The sequence below is a fragment of the Protopterus annectens genome, chromosome 1.part1, assembly GCF_019279795.1.
Source record: "Protopterus annectens isolate FY-2018-M chromosome 1.part1, PAN1.0, whole genome shotgun sequence".
In the NCBI taxonomy this organism is placed as follows: Eukaryota; Metazoa; Chordata; order Ceratodontiformes; family Protopteridae; genus Protopterus; species Protopterus annectens.
In genome coordinates this window covers 1,705,356,517-1,705,372,708 of record NC_056726.1, presented here as the reverse complement: position 1 = coordinate 1,705,372,708, position 16,192 = coordinate 1,705,356,517, and the positions used below count along the sequence as shown (strand labels likewise).

Genomic DNA, 16,192 nt, shown 5'->3' with positions numbered 1-16,192 from the left:
TTAAAGGCAATGTCAAGTTGCTAGCTGCAGCACAGCCCCCCCCAAGAGTGCTCTGTGTTCCTCAGGTGCATTTTTCTTTTTCCCTTAAAGAAACATTATTCTAAAAAATAAATAAATGGGGAAAAAGCACCTCTACAAACATGTTGGCATGGTACTGCACCATAAAAGGTTGCATAGTTCACCTATTTATAAGCCCGGCCCTGTATACTCTTAACTGACAAGTACTGTGCAGATCATCATGCATTTTTGAATTGTAGCTTAGTTCTTTATTTATTGTAGGGGTAATGTATCAATACTTTTTCTATCATGGGAGACCCAAATGACTCATAAATTCTCTCTCTGTCTTTCTCTCTCTCTCTCTTGCTGTCTCTGTGTTTTTTTGTTTGTTTGTTTGTGAATGGAATAGGACTTATATAATAAATACATGGAAATGTTTTTATAAATGATAAAGATATGGAATCTCTAAAGATAAATATACATTTTATTATCTTTTATGTTAAGCTTGTATTAGATGACACTTTGGATAAATTGGCATTTTACTGACTGTGGATATAATTATGCTAATAAGTCTTTTTCAAAATGTAGACTGGGTGATTTTGGTTGGCTGGAGTCAAGAGTTGTGGATTTGTATGTGTATGCATCAGTTCCTTTTAGTTGTTATCCTTCATTCTGCTGAATTTCACATAATATACATAATGATATTTTATTTTGATGACAATCTTATTTTTATTTCATTTCTTCTAGAACTTGAAGATTTATTTTTTTTAGTTTGGCTGAGAAGTATTTTGACAAGAGATTCTGATTTTCAGTCATCACTACTGTACTTTATGAAAAGTAGTGAGACACATCTTGGACAGGCAGATGAGTGTGGTTTGTCAGTCACAATAAACTCATTAAAAATTAAAACAGCAAAATGGGGAAGATGCTGTTTGGTAGCATTCTGAAGATGACTACATAATTATATGTTCCTACTAAAATGAGTCAGCAAAAGGAGAGAAATGGTAGTAACAGTGTTATAAATGTGAAAATTTGTAATGAAAAAAAGTGAAAAGAAAACAGTCTACATTCTGGTTATGAATCCACAGCTCTATGTCCATCAAGTATACATGTATACAGACTGTGTGTGTGTGTGTGTGTGTGTGTGTGTGTGTGTGTGTGTGTGTGTGTGTGTGTGTGTGTGTGTGTGTGTGTGTGTGTGTGTGCATGTGGCGTGTGTGTGTGTGTGTGTGTGTGTGTGTGTGTGTGTGTGTGTGTGTGTGTGTGCATACCTCTCTCTCTCTCTCTCTTGCTCTTTATATATATATATATATATATATATATATATATATATATATATATATATATATATATATATATATATATATATCATCATCATCCCCTTTTTCCCATTTACATGGGGTCGGGGTATCGTATTAACTGTCACCAACTCTCTCAATTCAGTGCCACTCTCCTGCCTTCTTCAACACTCATGCCTGACTGTCGCAGATCTTCTTTCACACAATCCATCCACCTCTTTGCTGGATGCCCTCGCTTCCTCTTACCTTCTTCCTGTCTGTCCCAAATCTCCCTCACCAGATTGTCTTCTGCTTTTCTACACATGTGCCCATACCATCGTAACCTGTTTTCTTTGATTTTGATCTTTTCTGCAATTGGAGCTACTTTGGCTTCTGCTCTTATGTCCTCATTTCTTCGCCTGTCCCGCAGTGTGCATCCTACCACCTTTCTCAGGTACTTAATTTCCATCACCTCTAGCTTCTTCAACTCTTCTGCCTTTACTGCCCAGGTTTCTGTACCATACAGTAGTACTGGTCGCACCACTGTCTTGTACACTTTACTTTTCAGCTTCTTTGGCATTCTTCTGTCATATACTACACCTGATACTCTATGCCAGTTGGCTGCAGCCTCTCTGATTCTAGCTTTGACCTCTTCATTCAGAGTACCCTTCTCCTCAACCACCCCTCCCAGATACTTGAAGCTGTTTACCTGTTCCACTATCTTCCCATCTATCTCTATTCTCAGCCTCTTCTGATTTCCCCAATCTGCTGCCATTACCACTGTCTTATCTGTGCTTAGTTTCATCCCATGTTCCTTCAGATTTGCATTCCATTCTCCTATCCTTTGCTGAAGTTCTTACAGCAGCTTTGTTGCTCTGACCCATCCAACCTGTTTGCTGATGTAGTCCATTACCAGTATGAACAGCAGTGGGCTCAGAGCTGAACCCTGGTGTACACCCACTTCCACTGGGAACCCCTCAGTGAGGCCAAACACTGTTCGTACTTGAGTCACTGGGTCCTTGTACATAGCCTGTACTAATTCTACCAATGTTTCTGGGACTTCAAACCACCACAGTACTGCCCAGATCAGCTTTCTTGGAACCTTGTCATATGCTTTCTCCAAGTCTAAGAAAGCCCAGTTTGACTCTCTCCTCTTCTCTAGTTTCTTCTCAAGTATCTGTCTCAATGCAAACATTGGGTCAATTGTGCTGCATCCTGATCTGAATCTGAACTTTTCATCTCCCATCTTACATTCTACTATTCTGCATATCCATTTATCAATCACCCTCTCCAGAACTTTCATGCAATGTGGTAGGAGTTTGATGCCTCTGTACTGTCTACAGTTGTGGATGTCCCCTTTGTTCTTGTACACTAGCATGAGTATGCTTATTCTCCAGTCATCTGGAATACACATTTCTCTCCACACTGCAATTATATATATATATATATATATATATATATATATATATATATATATATATATATATATATATATATATATATATATATATATATATATATATATATATATATATATATATATATATATATATATTTGTTTATAATATTTACAGAGAGATAATGAAAGATAGAAAAACCTGTGTGCATCTATGTAAATATACGTGACACCTTATTTATATGTCAACGCTCAAAACATTGAGTGCCGACAAACAGAACCCCCCCCAAAAAAAAAATCAGGAAAAGATCAAATCTTGAAGACTTCTTTTCTACTTTAAACTTCCTTCTTGCATGTGAACAAGACCCCCCATACCCTCGTTGTTGGGGGAAAGCCCCCACACCCACTGAATGTATATATACCAACTTATCACCATACCTTGGAAAAAAGGGAATATTCCAAACAGTTGCCATCCCAGACTTGCTATATGTAAGTCTGTTTTTCAACCTTTGACTCTCAGTATTTTGAGAGTCTCTCCAGCGGTACTGACTCTTCAAATGGTTGCCAGTATATGCTCATGCATATGCATAGGCATATGCATATGTGTGTCTGTGTTTAACAGGTTTGACAATCAAAGTACAAAGGAGCAGAGCTGTGCCCCTCAAACCCAATCCACTGTATCATGTCAGATGTTTTTCATTTCCTTTTGTGACCCAGCTATGAATCACAATGCATATATATATATATATATATATATATATATATATATATATATATATATATATATATATATATATTAAATCACACCCTTATAAACTGGGGGGGTGTTGGAGAACATTATCACCTAAATAATAAACTACAAGTTTCAAAATTCAATGTACTTCTTAAACAATTGCACTTTGCCTTGGCAGTTATTGGACTCACACTTCTGAAAGGGAGTCCGTCAGATATGATTACAGCAATAATTATAGTTTGTTCCAAAAAAAAAAGTACAGTTACAATGAATTAAAAGTTAATAATAATAATAATAATAATAATAATTTTTGGTACTCTATCAGCAATGTAGTATAATTTGAATGTTTAGAATTTTCTCTGGGGGAATTTTTTTTCAGCTGAGACCCGCTGTCAGATGTGCAAATGAACTGCATTTGTGTCAACAGACCAGCTGAGAGTATGTTTTACTGTGTATAGATGAAAGACAGCTGCAACAAAACCATTATCTTCAATCCTAGCTCATAGGATATTAAATTGAAACAGCAAAATTTATACATTCAGGATTCATGAATGCTTTTCTGTAGATCGGCAGATTACAGTCGTAGTGATTCAGAATAAAACAGAATACTTATAACACAGTACTGCACCATAAAAGTAGAATTACCCCAAGTTTTAAACATGATTATTGATTGTAAATTTACATTCTGGGAATTTTATTTATTTTTTTATTTATTTATCATTTGTTGACCGGGAATGTCCGACTAGGTTCCACAGAGCCTGTTTTCAGATGCATGAATTTGGACTGTGGGAGGAAACCCACGCCAGCACAGGGAGAACATGCAAACTCCAGACAGAAGGCACCCCAGGAACCTCTTGCTGTGAGGTGACAACGTTAACCACTGTGCCGCCCGATTACAATGTAAGATGCTAGGGTAAGAGTTATACTTTTTTACTTTAACACATTTTTGTCATAGTGCCATTGCAATCCACATCAATTATTAGATAAGAATGAATAAAGTTATACCAAATTTCAATCTGGAAAATCTATGGGAACTGTACTTAACATGCCATGCTTTAATCCTTCAATTACAACAGCATGATATTAAAACAATATTGAAAAAAAACAAATAAAGATTCAAGTAGGAATTGTATACATTTTTTTCTATAATATTAATGCTTATTTCTTGTTTTCAGTTCTTTCAGATTTAACACCCCCTTCCGGTAAGTACCTATATATCTTATTTCACAATGCCTTATTTTAATAACATCCACAGCGATTTTTTTTTTTTTTTTTTTTGGATTACAGAAAAAAAAATTACCATATTTCATTCATGCAAAATGGTAACAGAAATAACTATATAAAACATATCTATGTGTTGCAACTGCTTCCAGTTACATTTGGAGTCACATGTCTAAATACTTGAATGAAAGACATAATTCAAGTCTCAAGATTCAACATTGTTGCTTCATTACCCCACATTAGGTCTTCTAGAGTCATTATTTGTACTTGTTCCTCCTAGGAGTTGAGCCATAACCCAGCAGTATAAGGGAACTGTATTGGCTTCTAATTTCTGTCACATGCACATGATTGTTCTATTTATGAGCTATTTATGCATTTTGATATAGAGACTTCTCTTCCATATTTTAAGTTCTGGGGTCTGTCTTGGTAAAAATACTACAGTGTATAATTATTGCTCAGCTACAGTATAGACATTATTCTTCCATGAGCTGAATAAAACAGTAACATTGGCCTAAGAATGGGGCTAAGTATTCTTGTAAAGCATAATTTTATTTAAAGAGAAACAATTATTTTTTTAGATATTTTACCAGTATTCGCTGTGACAAACTGGCAAGTACCAGGCATGATGGCTGAACCAACTTTAGGTGATAAGACACAAATTAACATTTGAAACTCATCCAACTCATTTTAAACTAAATATGTATCTGAGCTTGGACAATCAGTACCAAATGAATTAATCCAAAAGATAATATATAGACAATGCCACAGTTCTTATATTTCTTACCTTGGAGTTAGAATTCAAATTGCTCTTTTCGGGGAATCCTCTGCAGTTCTTATAACTCAATCCTTTATTCCAATATTGGGATCAATATAAATATATTACTGATCTTCACCACCTCCAGACATATTTCACTGAATCAAGGTACAATCCAGTCTCTCTCCATTTTCAATATGTTGATTTTTTTTTATTTTAGTCAGGATAAAAAAAATCACCAGAATGGTGAGTGTAGTGTTTTTAACAACAGTGGGTTAAAAATGAGATATTCAAAATTATAAAGGTAAGGTTCACAAAATTAAATGAGTCATTTGTATGTGACTTTTAAAGTATTGTTAAGCATAGGTTAATTAATTTTATTTGTTTAGAATAGTAGGTGGGGTATTATCACAAGTGTATGTTTTAATTGTGTGTCTTGTGACCTAAAGTTGGCTTTATATAATTGAGTGAAATTATTTGTTTTTTTTCTGAAGATGTCATATAAAATAACAGCTGGGACCTAAGTGCTTAATAAACCTTTTACATTGGCTCCAGTAGTGTATTTGTACCTGTATTTGGAACTGTCTCTTTTATCTTTTAGACTACTTGTTTTTATTGTATTTGAACTGGTTATTCAAGACCAGAACAATGGTGGAAAGAATGTTACTCCTTACCATACCATTGAGCTCAGGTAGTTTCAGAGATAGTATCTTTAGACAAGTGAGAGCATGGGGCAGTGCCCCATTTTCCACTCTGCAAAAATGTTGTTTGGTCTTTTTTTTTTTTTGTATTCAGTAATGTGCAATGTCACCTATATGTTTTCAATGGATTTTGTTTCATGAAATGAAGTAGTATGATTATCCTATATCTATAATGGGAGCCACTAAATGCACATGGGCCCTCAAGATATAGGCACTACAATTTCTGACACAACCACTATTGTCCCATAGGCCTAAAGTTATACAAAATGTTGACAAGGCAATTGTTATCACTTAATGTCATAGTTGCACTCCATTTGTGCCTTTAGTCATGCTCACTTAAGTGCCAGGACAATACAACATAAAACTAGTCTTGCAGCATTTCTAAGCACCACTAACTCAAACAATTAAACAAACAATCACCACAAAAGCCCTAAACACATAATGACTGGAGGAATGGGACTACAAAGATAGAAATTAAGTCTAACAATAAATGTTAATGTAAGTTGTCATATAACTGTATGGTATAATGTTCTTTATCTCTGGAACTATAACATGTGAGTAGACTGACAAATTTTGTGGCTAGATAAAAGCATGTACAGTGACAAAACTAATGGATCACAAATAAATTTCTCATCTTTCTTCCATATAAATTTAAACATCCTACTATATTACTCTTGATTCAAAATGTTTACAAAATACTTGCTTTGCCAATCCCTTAATTTCTAGTGCATTTCATAACTTACAACGTATGGACCTGATACTGAATCGACATTTGCTTTCTTAAGTATTTCATCCAATTTGTTAATAGTCATTTCTTTTTCAAATTCTTCCTTAACTTGTTCTGGATTTATTTTTACTTTCATTTATTATTTTGTCTCTTTTTACTCTATTTTCCAAATACTGTACTGCAATAACCATAGTTTGCTCCTGTGTTTGTTCTACTTTTCTTTCAACATTTTTCATTTGTCTTCAATATGCTAATATCTTCCTTTTCTATTTTACCCAAATATGCAGATAGTTCCCCCTTCTCTGTTGTAAATAATATCTCTGCCTAAACAATGATGCCTATTTTTTCTTGATTTCTTTTATATATTTCTTTTTTCCATATAATAATACTCGCTTGTACTGTTGGCTAAATTCTGCAACACATTTCTATACATTTTCCCATACAACATTTATCTTCCTTTGTTGCTTCATCATACCATTAAAAACACTTTTTATACTTTTTTTTAAATTCATTCCACCATTCAGACCATTTTGCATAGACGTGTTTCATGGTTATATTATCCTTCCATAACCGCAATACTTCCTTCTCTTGTCTTTCATCCTATAATTTCTCTTTTAAGCTTTTGATTCCCTTTGCTGTTTTAATATTATCCCTTTATCCCTTCACCTCTATTCATACTACAAAATGGTCTAAAAAACCCATGACAACTTTATCACCATCTGCTTCCCCCAAGATTTCCATTAATACAAAATAATCAATTTCCAATCCAAGTGACCCTTCTATAAGCCCACCGACTTTTGTTTCACAGAGCTAATTAACCACATTGTTTCACTTTTTGTATTTTTTACATCTTTCCCTTTCTTTTTATATTCTCTCCTGAGGTCACAATTAAAATGCCCTGTATTTATAATTTTCATGTTAACCACCTCATTGTGTAAACTTTGATTAAACAGATTCTTTCTTTCCTTGCTAGTTGTATATGCATATAATGTTATTCTTGTGTATGTCCTCTCCACCTCATATCTACCACAGTCACATTACATTACATCTAGTATTTTCACTGCTTTTTACACCACACAACCACTCTAGAACAATGTTCACTTCCAGAATTTTTCTATTTGCAGTCTTTCTTCACTTCTTTAGAATCTTACATCCTCTAACAAAATAACATCCACATTACATTTAGCATGCATACTCATACCACTATCATTCTTATAGTGTTAATTGTTCTGTTCACAATTTACTGAAAGTACTCTAAATTTGTTGATTTTCCTTCTTTTTAAGTTTCAGAGAAATATTTCTAAATTTTCATTTTGATATTTTTCAGATAATATTTTTAAATTTTTATTTTTATTTTTTACACTTTTCCAATGTGAATATGTTTTGCTGGGTTTATTAGCACATAATTCTCAATCCTCAGAATCAGATTTTTCACTGGCTAAAATTTCAAAAGAATTATTAGCATCAATCCCTTCCCCTGACCTTTCTTCCTGCATGCACTATCTCTCTCTTTTTATTTTCCCCACCATATTTTTTTGTCTTCTACAGTTCTTATTCAACAAGATCACCCTCTCCTCCAGCCTATTCTTGTTCTTCTTCATACAGGCTTTCTTCCCTTACCCCTTCTTTATCATTATTTACTGTTTGCTCTTGACAATACATCCAAAGGTGCTCTATCTCTCTCTCTCTCTCTCTCTCTCTCTCTCTCTGTTTTTTTTATTAAACCCAGTTTCTCCCCACACTGGTTACATTGTATCTTGGCACAATCATTAATTAAATAAGAAAAGTCCCAACAAAAAGCATAGTTTGCGTTGGCCAGCATATCTTAATATCTTTCTTTGACAGGCCATAAAAATAACACTTGGCAAGTGTTTAACTAAGTTGTTTCCGCATTTCAAAACAGCTTCCAACCTTTACCCTCCATTCCATAAGTTTTTCTCATCTCTAACTTTCATAATATCATCAACAGTTTCACACACACCCAGCCCATATTTTTAAACATCATCTTCTTCCAGTTCATCAGTTCTAAACTGCAAAGTAATGACATTTTATTTATTCCATATATAAAATGTCCTCTTTTTGTTACACAGTTCCAGTAGTGTCATCATCAGTCCACCAGAACTTTCCTGAGATTTAAAACCCAGAACAGTTACCAAATTGTCCACTACATAATATTGTCTGTTACAGTGTCCTTTCTTATTTTCAGGGTTGGTCTTCTTTTCTCTTTAAATACAGTTTGACTTACAGTTTGTTGCTGTTCTCCTTTTTTGCCTGCTGTCACTGCTGCATATGTTTTAGTTATTGCATTATTTGCTGACTATTTTACTTTCTGTCACTGCTGCATATGTTTTAGTTATTGCATTATTTGCTGACTATTTTACTTTCTGTCACTGCTGCATATGTTTTAGTTATTGCATTATTTGCTGACTATTTTACTTTCTGTCACTGCTGCATATGTTTTAGTTATTGCATTATTTGCTGACTATTTTACTTTCTGTCACTGCTGCATATGTTTTAGTTATTGCATTATTTGCTGACTATTTTACTTTCTGTCACTGCTGCATATGTTTTAGTTATTGCATTATTTGCTGACTATTTTACTTTCTGTCACTGCTGCATATGTTTTAGTTATTGCATTATTTGCTGACTATTTTACTTTCTGTCACTGCTGCATATGTTTTAGTTATTGCATTATTTGCTGACTATTTTACTTTCTGTCACTGCTGCATATGTTTTAGTTATTGCATTATTTGCTGACTATTTTACTTTCTGTCACTGCTGCATATGTTTTAGTTATTGCATTATTTGCTGACTATTTTACTTTCTGTCACTGCTGCATATGTTTTAGTTATTGCATTATTTGCTGACTATTTTACTTTCTGTCACTGCTGCATATGTTTTAGTTATTGCATTATTTGCTGACTATTTTACTTTCTGTCACTGCTGCATATGTTTTAGTTATTGCATTATTTGCTGACTATTTTACTTTCTGTCACTGCTGCATATGTTTTAGTTATTGCATTATTTGCTGACTATTTTACTTTCTGTCACTGCTGCATATGTTTTAGTTATTGCATTATTTGCTGACTATTTTACTTTCTGTCACTGCTGCATATGTTTTAGTTATTGCATTATTTGCTGACTATTTTACTTTCTGTCACTGCTGCATATGTTTTAGTTATTGCATTATTTGCTGACTATTTTACTTTCTGTCACTGCTGCATATGTTTTAGTTATTGCATTATTTGCTGACTATTTTACTTTCTGTCACTGCTGCATATGTTTTAGTTATTGCATTATTTGCTGACTATTTTACTTTCTGTCACTGCTGCATATGTTTTAGTTATTGCATTATTTGCTGACTATTTTACTTTCTGTCACTGCTGCATATGTTTTAGTTATTGCATTATTTGCTGACTATTTTACTTTCTGTCACTGCTGCATATGTTTTAGTTATTGCATTATTTGCTGACTATTTTACTTTCTGTCACTGCTGCATATGTTTTAGTTATTGCATTATTTGCTGACTATTTTACTTTCTGTCACTGCTGCATATGTTTTAGTTATTGCATTATTTGCTGACTATTTTACTTTCTGTCACTGCTGCATATGTTTTAGTTATTGCATTATTTGCTGACTATTTTACTTTCTGTCACTGCTGCATATGTTTTAGTTATTGCATTATTTGCTGACTATTTTACTTTCTGTCACTGCTGCATATGTTTTAGTTATTGCATTATTTGCTGACTATTTTACTTTCTGTCACTGCTGCATATGTTTTAGTTATTGCATTATTTGCTGACTATTTTACTTTCTGTCACTGCTGCATATGTTTTAGTTATTGCATTATTTGCTGACTATTTTACTTTCTGTCACTGCTGCATATGTTTTAGTTATTGCATTATTTGCTGACTATTTTACTTTCTGTCACTGCTGCATATGTTTTAGTTATTGCATTATTTGCTGACTATTTTACTTTCTGTCACTGCTGCATATGTTTTAACTGCTACATTTTCTGTTGTCATATCTCCTGGTTCATTCGTCACATTAACATCCATCCTCAGCACTTCTGAAAAAGTTATTTACCAACTAACCCCATGAAACAGCAGAACTGTCACCTGGATCTTCCTGATTGATTACTTTAAACAGAATATAATCTGCAAGCCCTCCCTACACCAGTCTTGTAATCTGCACCACTTCAACAGACTCAATTACTTCCTTCTCTGTGAAGCAGCTAAATTCTGTTCATTTATACCATTCACCACACAGGAATCTTTGTTACATTCTGAAGCTCCATGTCAAACATATTTTTTCCAGATTCTCACTTTCCACCTTCAAACTCTCCATACTTTTTCTCTCCTCCTGTATGCTGCTGCTTCCCTTAGGCCTCTTTTTTGTTGGTGTAGGAGACATCCTGTATCACATAGCAGATCCAAAGAGTAGGGGAAGTTTCCAGATGCCGTAGTCAAATTTCCCCATCTTGGGTCACCCCCTGAAAAGAGGGCATTAGCCAAGTGGGACTAACACAGTCAAAAAAGAATAAAGAAATTAATTCATATGTAAATAAATAAACATGCAAGCATGTGATCTAAATGTTTGTGTGTGTGTGTGTCTGGTGTGTGTGTGTTTGTGTGTGTGTGTGTGTGTGTGTGTGTGTGTGTGTGTGTGTGTGTGTGTGTGTGTGTGTGTGTGTATACCTCTCTCTATCTGTCTGTATATATATATTTATAATATTTTACAGTGAGATAGTGAAAGATAGATAGAGAAATCTGTGTGTGTCTATGTAAATATACGTGACACCTTATTTATTTGTCAACACTCGAAATATTGAGTGCCAACAGTCAGAACCCCCCCCCAAAAAAAACAGGAAAAGAACAAATCATGAAGACTTCTTTTTGCCTTTAAACTTCCTTCTTGCATGTGAACAAGACCTCCCCTGTACCCCCCATTGTTTGGGGCAAGCCCCCCCACACCCACTGAATTTATATATACCAACTTATCACCATACCTTGGAAAAAAATGGAATATTCCGAACAGTTACCATCCCATATTTGCTATATGCAAGTCCATTTTTCAGCCTTTGAGTCTCAATATTTTGAAAGTCTCTGTAGTGGTACTGACTCTTCAAATGGTTGCCAATATATGCTCATGCATATGCATAGCCATATGCATATGTATGTCTGTGTTTAACAGATTTGGCAATCAAAGTACTAAGGAGCAGAGCTGTCCCCCTCAATACCAATCCACTGTATCATGTCAGATGTTTTTCATTTCCTTTTGTGACACGGCTATGAATCACAATGCCTATATATATATATATATATATATATATATATATATATTAAAGCACACCTTTATAAACTGGGGGGTGTTGGCTAAATAATAACATAAATCAAACTACAAGTTTCAAAATTCAATGTACTTCTTAAGCAATTACACTTTGCCTTCGCAGTTATTGGACTCACACTTCTGAAAGGGAGTCAGTCAGATATTATGGTTACAGCAATAATTATAGTTTGTTCCAAAAAAACAAAATGCAGTTACAATGAATTAAAAGTTAATAATAATAATAATAATAATAATAGTAATAATTGTTGGTACTCTATCAGCAATGTAGTATAATTAGAATGTTTAGACTTTTCTCTGTGGGCATTTTTTTTCAGCTGAGACCCGCTGTCAGATTTGTGCAAATGAACTGCATTTGTGTCAACAGACTAGCTGAGAGTATATTTTGCTGTGTATAGAAGAAAGACAGCTGCAACAAAACCATTATCTTCAATCCTAGCTCATAGGATATTAAATTCAAACAGCAAAATTTATACATTCGAGATTCATGCATGCTTTTCTGTAGATCGGCAGATTACATTCGTAATGATTCAGAATAAAACAGAATAGTTATAACACAGTACTGCACCATAAACGTAGAATTACCCCAAGTTTTAAACATGATTATTGATTGTAAATTTACATTCTGGGAATGTAAGATGCTAGGGTAAGAGTTATACTTTTTTACTTTAACACATTTTTGTCATAGTGCCATTGCAATCCACATCAATTATTAGATAAGAATGGATAAAGTTATACCAAATTTCGATCTGGAAAATCTACGGGAACTGTACTTAACATGCCATGCTTTAATCCTTCAATTACTACAGCATGATATTAAAACAATACTAAAAAAAACAAATAAAGATTCAAGTAGGAATTGTATGCATTTTTTCTACAATATTAATGCTTATTTCTTGTTTTCAAATCTTTCAGATTCAGCACCCTCTTCCGGTAAGTACCTATATATCTTATTTCATAACGCCTTATTTTAATAACATACACAGTTATTTTTTTTTTTGGATTATAGAAAAAATAAATTACCATATTTCATTCATGCAAAATGGTAACAGAAATAACTATATAAAACATATCTATGTGTTGCAACTGCTTCCAGTTATATTTTGAGTCACATGTCTAAATACTTGAATGAAAGATGCAATTCAAGTCTCAGGAATCAACATTGTTGCTTCATTACCCCACATTAGGTCTTCTAGAGTCATTATTTGTATTTGTTCCTCCTAGGAGTTAAGTCATAACCCAGCAGTATAAGGGAACTGTATTGGCTTCTAATTTCTGTTACATGCACATGATTGGTTCTATTTATGAGCTATTTATGCATTTTGATATAGAGACTTTTCTTTCATATTTTAAGTTCTGGGGTCTGTCTTTGTAAAACTACTACAGTTTATAATTATTGCTCAGCTACAGTATAGACATTATTCTTCCATGAGCTGAATAAAACAGTAACACTGGCCTAAGAATGGGGCTAAGTATTCTTGTAAAGCATAATTTTATTTAAAGAGAAACAATTTTTTTAGATGTTTTAACAGTATTCACTAAGACAAATTGACAAGTACCAGGCATGATGGTTGAACCAACTTTAGGTGATAAGACACAAATTAACATCTGGAACTCATCCAACTCTTTTTAAACTAAATATGTATCTGAGCTTGGACAATCAGTACCAAATGCATTAATCCAAAATATATTATATAGACAATGCCACAGTTCTTATACTTCTTACCTTGGAGTTAGTATTCAAATCACTCTTCTTGGGGAATCCTCTGCAGTTCTAATAACTCAATCCATTATTCCAATATTGGGATCGATATAAATATATTATTGATCTTCACCACCTCCAGACATATTTCACTGAATCAGGGTACAATCCAGTCTCTCTCCATTTTCAATATGTTGATTTTTTTTTTTATTTTACTCAGGATAAAAAAATCACCAGAATGGTGAGTGTAGTGTTTTCACCAACAGTGGGTTAAAAATGAGATATAATTCAAAATTATAAAAGTAAGGTTTAAAAAATTTAATGAGTCTTCATTTGTCTGTGATTTTAAAGTATTGTTAAGCATAGATTAATTAATTTTATTTGTTTAGAATAGTAGGTGGGGTATTATCACAAGTGTATGTTTTAATTGTGTGTCTTGTGACCTAACGTTGGCTTTATATAATTGAGAGAAATGGTTTATTTTTTTCTGAAGAGGTCATATAAAAGAACAGATGGGACACAAGTGCTTAATAAATCTTTTACATTGGCTCCAGTAGTGTATTTGTACCTGTATCTGAAACTGCCTATGTTATCTTTTGGACGACTTGTTTTTATTGTATTTGGAACTGGTTATTCTTACAGTGTTAATTATTCTGTTCACAATTTACTGAAAGTACTCTACATTTGTTGATTTTCCTTTTTTTTAAGTTTCAGAGAAATATTTCTAAATTTTCATTTTGATATTTTTCAGATAATATTTTTAAATTTTCATTTTGATTTTTTACACTTTGCCAATGTGAATATGTTTTGCTGGGTTTATGAGCATATGGTGCCACACGGTGGCCTAATGGTTAAGGTGTTTGCCTTACAAACACAAGGTGCAGGGTTTGAAGCAAACAAGCAATAATTGGCTAGGCTTAAAATGGCTCGCAAGGATAATTAGCTTAGTACTAACCTATGAACATAATCATCAGAATCAGATTTTTCACTGGCTAAAATTTCAAAAATATATTACCATCAATCCCTTCCGCTGACCTTTCTTCCTGCATGCACTATCTCTCTCTTTTTATTTTCCCCACCATATTTTTTCGTCTTCTACAGTTCTTATTCAACAAGATCACCCTCTCCTCCAGCCTATTCTTGTTCTTCTTCATGCAGGTTTTCTTCCCTTTCCCCTTCTTTATCATTATTTACTGTTTGCTCTTGACAATACATCCAAAGGTGCTCTCTCTCTCTTTCTCTTTGCCTCTCTCTCTCTGTTTTTTTATTAAACCCAGTTTCTCCCCACACTGGTTACATTGTATCTTGGCACAATCATTAATTAAATGAGAAAAGTCCCCACAAAAAACATAGTTTGCGTTGGCCAGCATATCTTAATATCTTTCTTTGACAGGCCATAAAAATAACACTTGGCAAGTGTTTCACTAAGTTGTTTCCGCATTTCAAAACAGCTTCCAACCTTCACACTCCATTCCATAAGTTTTTCTCATCTCTAACTTTCATAATATCATCAACAGTTTCACACACACCCAGCCCACATTTTTAAACATCATCTTCTTCCAGTTCATCAGTTCTAAACTGCAATGTAATGACATTTTATTTATTCAGTGGATAAATGCCCTCTTTTTGTTACACAATTCCAGTAGTGTCATCATCAGTCCACCAGAACTTTCTTGAGATTTAAAACCCAGAACAGTTACCAAATTGTCCACTACATAATATTGTGTATTACAGTGTCCTTTCTTATTTTCAGGGTTGGTCTTCTTTTCTCTTTAAATACAGTTTGACTTACAGTTTTTTGCTGTTCTCCTTTTTTGCCTGCTGTCACTGCTGCATATGTTTTAGTTATTGCATTATTTGCTGACTATTTTACTTTCTGTCACTGCTGCATATGTTTTAGTTATTGCATTATTTGCTGACTATTTTACTTTCTGTCACTGCTGCATATGTTTTAGTTATTGCATTATTTGCTGACTATTTTACTTTCTGTCACTGCTGCATATGTTTTAGTTATTGCATTATTTGCTGACTATTTTACTTTCTGTCACTGCTGCATATGTTTTAGTTATTGCATTATTTGCTGACTATTTTACTTTCTGTCACTGCTGCATATGTTTTAGTTATTGCATTATTTGCTGACTATTTTACTTTCTGTCACTGCTGCATATGTTTTAGTTATTGCATTATTTGCTGACTATTTTACTTTCTGTCACTGCTGCATATGTTTTAGTTATTGCATTATTTGCTGACTATTTTACTTTCTGTCACTGCTGCATATGTTTTAGTTATTGCATTATTTGCTGACTATTTTACTTTCTGTCACTGCTGCATATGTTTT

The 16,192-nt window shown here is 33.6% G+C and overlaps 1 protein-coding gene across 1 annotated transcript in view; it reads left to right on the top strand.

The window, feature by feature from the left end:
• Positions 1-16,192, top strand: part of LOC122814049 (pancreatic secretory granule membrane major glycoprotein GP2-like) — a 217,973-nt gene that overhangs the window by 196,643 nt on the left and 5,138 nt on the right. The window contains exons 9-10 of the mRNA XM_044086655.1: positions 4,579-4,605; positions 13,068-13,085. Of these exons, the coding sequence (XP_043942590.1) occupies positions 4,579-4,605; positions 13,068-13,085 (45 nt within the window). The remainder of the gene's footprint in view (positions 1-4,578; positions 4,606-13,067; positions 13,086-16,192) is intronic.